Source organism: Triticum dicoccoides, chromosome 5B, assembly GCF_002162155.2.
Source record: "Triticum dicoccoides isolate Atlit2015 ecotype Zavitan chromosome 5B, WEW_v2.0, whole genome shotgun sequence".
Classification (NCBI taxonomy): Eukaryota; Viridiplantae; Streptophyta; class Magnoliopsida; order Poales; family Poaceae; genus Triticum; species Triticum dicoccoides.
In genome coordinates, this window is record NC_041389.1 from 566007675 (window position 1) to 566012893 (window position 5219).

Below are 5219 nucleotides of genomic sequence, written 5' to 3' on the forward strand. Positions count from 1 at the left end.
GCCGGCCATGTCGCCGTCGTGGCTACAGACGCCGTAGCTCGTGCCTGGGCGCGTCATAGCACTCGGTTTGCTCCCAGGAGATGACCCCGACCACCAGCTGGACCTGCCATGCACCAGAACTCCGAACCCGCGCTCGCCCGAACTCCGGTCGCCGCCGCGGGCCCCGTTCCGGTGAGCTCGGGCCACCTCAGCCCCTGCCGTTTGCACAGATGGATGCGGGCGACTCCCAGCTCCACGTAGACGCCCTCATCCGCCCCTTTGGTCGCCGGAGATGCAAACCCGAGCGTCTCCGCCGCTCTGCTTGGTCGTCGGCGGCTAGCCGCCGGTGTGTCCGACGTGGCCGCGTGATTAGTGTTAATTACGGCCAGCTAACCAACCCCCTAGGCCACTGACTGTGGGCCCCACCCCTGGTCAAACCCCAGTCAGCGCTGGGTTTGACCGGGATTAGCTCCTGTGTCACTGACGTGTGGACCCCACACGTCAGGTTTGACCCGAGCCAGCCCAGTTGACCCTGCTGACTCAATGTTATCTTCAGAAGTGCCAGGCAAGCAAAACCCCCTTGTTCATTCCGATACAATCCTACTCTCTCGCTCCTGCTCTCTTTTACTGCATTAGGACAACATCGATTCATCTGTTACTTGCTGCGGTAGCTGAACCCCTTTATCCTTTGCATGACCTGTCATTGCCACAGTAAATAGATGAAACCCACTAGCATGAGTAGGAGTTGTTTGAGCCCTGTTGTGCCTACTCATTCATGCTTGTTTGTCATGCCTGCTACTGCTTAAAGTCGAGTCAGGTCTGATTCATCGGGGATGAATCAGAGGCGTGTGAACATGTCCTACTGTGGGTGAGCTAAGTGTGTGAACACGTTTTGGTAAAGGTAGCGGTGAGAGGCCATGTAGGAGTACATGGTGGGTTGTCTCATTGCAGCCGTCCTCAGGAACTGAGTTCTGTATTTGTGATCCATGATTCAGCTACTACCATGCATTGGGCCCTGAAATATGACCCCGCTCGACTTCTTACTCACCCTAGTCCTCTGTCCAGGAGTTGCAAGTAGTTTCTGGTGTTTGTAGCTTACTGGAGGCCGTGGACAGCGCTGACCGTAGGGGTGGGCTGTGATGCGTTAGGTACGTGGCACGGTGTACCGGATGCCCGTTTGGTATCTCGGGAACCCTGTTCACATCGTTTGGGGCTGTGAGCGAAACTCCGGCCGGATCTCCTCATGGATGGAACACGAATAGGCGATAAACCTGGACTAGAGACTTGAGTGTTTAGGTAGGTCGTGGTCTACACCCACGCCGGCTTTCGCTTGAAGTCTGCCGAGCACATGTCGTGTGCAGACGCTAAGTGGTGGAAACATGTATGAAGAAGTACACCCCTGCAGGGTTAACATCATCTATTCGAATAGCCGTGTCCGCGGAAAAAGACTTCTGGGTTGCTTATATCAGTTCATAGACAAGTGAAAGTGGATACTCTAAAATACGCAAAATAAGCGTGAGTACTATGGATGGCGTTCTCGTAGGGAGACGGGAGCGGTTCCATAGTGGTGTATTGGTTGGTGAATATGTGGACTCGTGTGCGCCACCTCAAAAGAGTTGTTTGCAGTCGTAGTTCAGGATAGCCACCGAGTCAAAGCTGGCTTGCTGCAGTTAAACCCCACCATCCCCTTGTTGATAATGATGCATATGTAGTTAGTTCTGATGTAAGTCTTGCTGGGTACATTTGTACTCACGTTTGCCTATTTTATGTTTTGCAGAGAGACCTCGGTCTCGCTAGTAGTTTCGCGTGGACTTCGACGTTTAGCTTGTTACCTCAGCTACGATCTTGTGCCCTCGGCAGGATCTGATAGATAGTCAGGCTTCTCAGTCTTTTTCATTTATAGATGTCTGTACTCAGACATGTTAAGCTTCCGCATGTGCTTTGATTTGTATGCTCTGATTGTTGGGTCATGAGACCCATGTTTGTAATATCTCGCTCCTCGGAGCCTAATGAATATTTACTTGTGTCGTAGAGTCATGTTGTGATGCCTTGTTGTATTTGCACATATCGAGCATATTGTGTGTATGATTGAAATGCTTGGTATGTGTGGGATCTGACTATCTAGTTGTTTATCCTTAGTAGCCTCTCTTACCGGGAAATGTCTCCTAGTGTTTCCACCGAGCCATGGTAGCTTGCTACTGCTCCGGAACACTTAGGCTGGCCGGCATGTGTCCTTCTTCGTTCCTGTGCCTGTCCCTTCGGGGAAATGTCACACATTGAGTATCGGAGGCCTGTTAGCCCGCTACAGCCCGGTTTACCGGAGTCCTGCTAGCCCAGTGCTACAGCCCGGACCCACTTGCTGATGACCGACACGTTCGATGCTGGGTCATGGATGCCTGTCCCTGTAAGTCTGTGCCACTTTGGGTTTACGACTAGCCATGTCAGCCCGGGCTCCTTATCATATGGGTGCTAGCGACCCTATCATATACGTGTGCCAAAAGACGCAAACGGTCCCGGGCAAAGGTAAGGCGACACCCGTGGGAATACCGTGCGTGAGGCCGCAAAGTGATATGAGGTGTTACATGCTAGACCTATGTGGCATCGAGTCGGGGTCCTGACACCACCACTTTACCGTGATCCAGCAACTACATGTGATGTCCGACCGCCATCGTTGCACAACCATCCATCCGCGTCAAGCCATCGTCATATTTTGCATCTCCCACCAAAGTCAATCACCAGATGTGGAAAAAGAAACAACCTTTAGGAAGACATCGGTGGCCACCTGATGGAGCTTCATGAGGATGATATGCACATTCTCTATTCTCTGATGATATCTATAGTATGTGTAGTCCAGGCTTCCTACATAGGTCTACCTTTTCAATGTCTTAAACATACATATGAAACTCCGAACTCTTGTGAATCTTTTTCTCAATGTGCCTCTGTCCATATATTTATAATCTACTAGACAAAAGAAGATTAACCCTTCCTCACAGATTGCTTTACACATGTATTGTCATATTAGAGTTAAACATTCATTATGGGATAGTTTGCAAGTTCGTTCAAAGTCTCTTCAATATTGGCTTTATGACAGTTATTGGACCATCATTTGAGAACATGATACCGAGACATGTATTATGTCTTCTTTAGTTTACTATCGAGTTTGAAACCTGTTTTTTGTTAGTCTAGACGGGCATTGCATATGTAAGTACTCTCAAACTCGCAATTGCAGAGCTACCAGCCTACCAACAGGAAGATTGGTGGCCCATTTTGCTGAACATGGCCCTAAACTTGGATTGTTGCCTGCTTCGTAGTGTTGTGTGTCTATGGGCATGACCTGGTTGGGGCCCAGTGCACCTCTGCCCGTGCTTAAACACCCCAACACAGGCGCGGCTATGCCTCGCTTTATGCGAGACAGTAGCAGGGGAGCTGGTAGAGGGTCGACCAAATAACCATGTGGGGGCTCGTCATGCTGACATCACACACATATATTCTTTTACTAAAAAATATATTCTAAATACATACTCCCTCCGTCCGAAAAAGCTTGTCCCTCAAATGGATATATCTAGTACTAACTTGGTACTAGATACACCTATTTGAGGGACAAACTTTTTCAAACAGAGGGAGTATATTTTGAAATTAATTTAGTTAACTTTTCAGAAGTGTTCATCGCACACTTAAAAACCGATCATGCAATGTAAAAAATGTTTGCTCAACATTTACAAAATGTTTGTACCTTTAAAAAAATATATGTGACATTTAACAAAAATGTTCAGATATTTTAAGAAAATGCTATACAATGTAAAAAAATATATTTGTTTAATTGAAAAATGTTTCATACCATTCAAAAAATGACGTTACATTTAAAAATATATTTTTTGTTTTTTTAAAATTATTATACTATATAAAAATGATTGCATAGTTAAAAAAAAGTTTCTTATCATTCAGAAATAAGTTTTGAACATATATTTGAAAACAAACTAGCACTAGCACACATTAAAAAATATGTATATTCAGATAAGCATCAATCATGTATTTAATTTATTTTAAATGCGTAAAGTATTTTTAATGTATAATAAAAATGTGCAATGTGTATGAAATATATAGATATCTAAATGTAAATATTAGTTTAAAAAATAGTAGTCATACATTTTAGAAATGTTAAATATATATATAAAATATTACTGATGAGTAAGAAAAATATATAGCCTGTATTAAAAATACATCTGTTCAAAAAATAAAGAAAAGGAAAAAAAGCAGTAGAAACTGAAGAAATAAACAAGGAGAAGTGAAGAACCCCAAAGAAAGAATAAATAAAATGATAAAAAAACCAAGGAAAACCGGTGCAAACAGTTAAACCTGGAAAAGAGAGAAAACAGAAGGAAAAACTCGGGCGGAGTCAGCTACAGTGCTGGTCCATGAAAAAAAAACTGCAGTGCTGGACAGGCTCAGTAGCATCGAAACGTGACGGGGTTAAGTGACACCAATGGGCGAGAGATAGCTCGCATGCCACGGCCCGTCCTCATGATGACGTGTAAAGCCGAGGTCCAAACCCGACGACGACCCGTCACCCTCTGCACTCCAAGTCTTCGCTCGCCTCGTCCCCCGTGCGGCGCACGGCCGCGACGGAAGAGCACAAAACCCCACTGACCCCACCGAGTCAGAGACCCAAACCACCTGCATTCTCCGGTAACCCCACGCACCCCACTCCCCACGCCACGCCTCCCTCCTCAACCCAAAGCAGAAAAAAAAGGAGGGTAGTGGAACCACTTCTCCCCCGTTGAAGCAGAGCAGGCGAAGCAAGCGAAAAAGCGCGGCCGCTGGCGAAAGCGAGAGCAAAGCCAGACCCAAAGCCGGAGCGCATGATTATCACTACTACTACCGGACCAAAGCCACCCACGGATTAGAGAGAGAGAGAGAGAGAGACGGGCACGGCGGTCGGCAGGGCGATGGCGGCGAGGCAGGGAGGAACCGGCGTCGGCGTCGGCGAAATCACGGCGGCCGGCAGCGGCATTACGACCGGGGGCGGCGCGGCGCACACGCCGGCGGACAGCCCTTACCAGGTGACCGGCGCCCGCCTCATCCCTCTCCTCTCTCTGCCCCTCTCCCCATCGGCCTGCCCCTCGCGCTCGGCGTGCCTGCGTTTGACTTCGGCTGGGTGCTCGCTCCTGCTGCTTTTGCTTGGGGAATTCCGCGATTCGGTGCCGCGATTTGTTTCGTGTGCCCCGAGGGGAGTGCGCTTA

At 47.9% G+C, this 5219-nt stretch overlaps 1 protein-coding gene across 1 annotated transcript in view; it reads left to right on the forward strand.

The window, feature by feature from the left end:
* The first annotated feature begins 4728 nt into the window (after nt 1-4728).
* Nucleotides 4729-5219, forward strand: part of LOC119311656 (protein PNS1-like) — a 4619-nt gene continuing 4128 nt past the window's right edge. Inside the window, exon 1 of the mRNA XM_037587319.1 lies at nt 4729-5039. Within this exon, the coding sequence (XP_037443216.1) occupies nt 4926-5039 (114 nt within the window). The 5' untranslated portion in view covers nt 4729-4925. The remainder of the gene's footprint in view (nt 5040-5219) is intronic.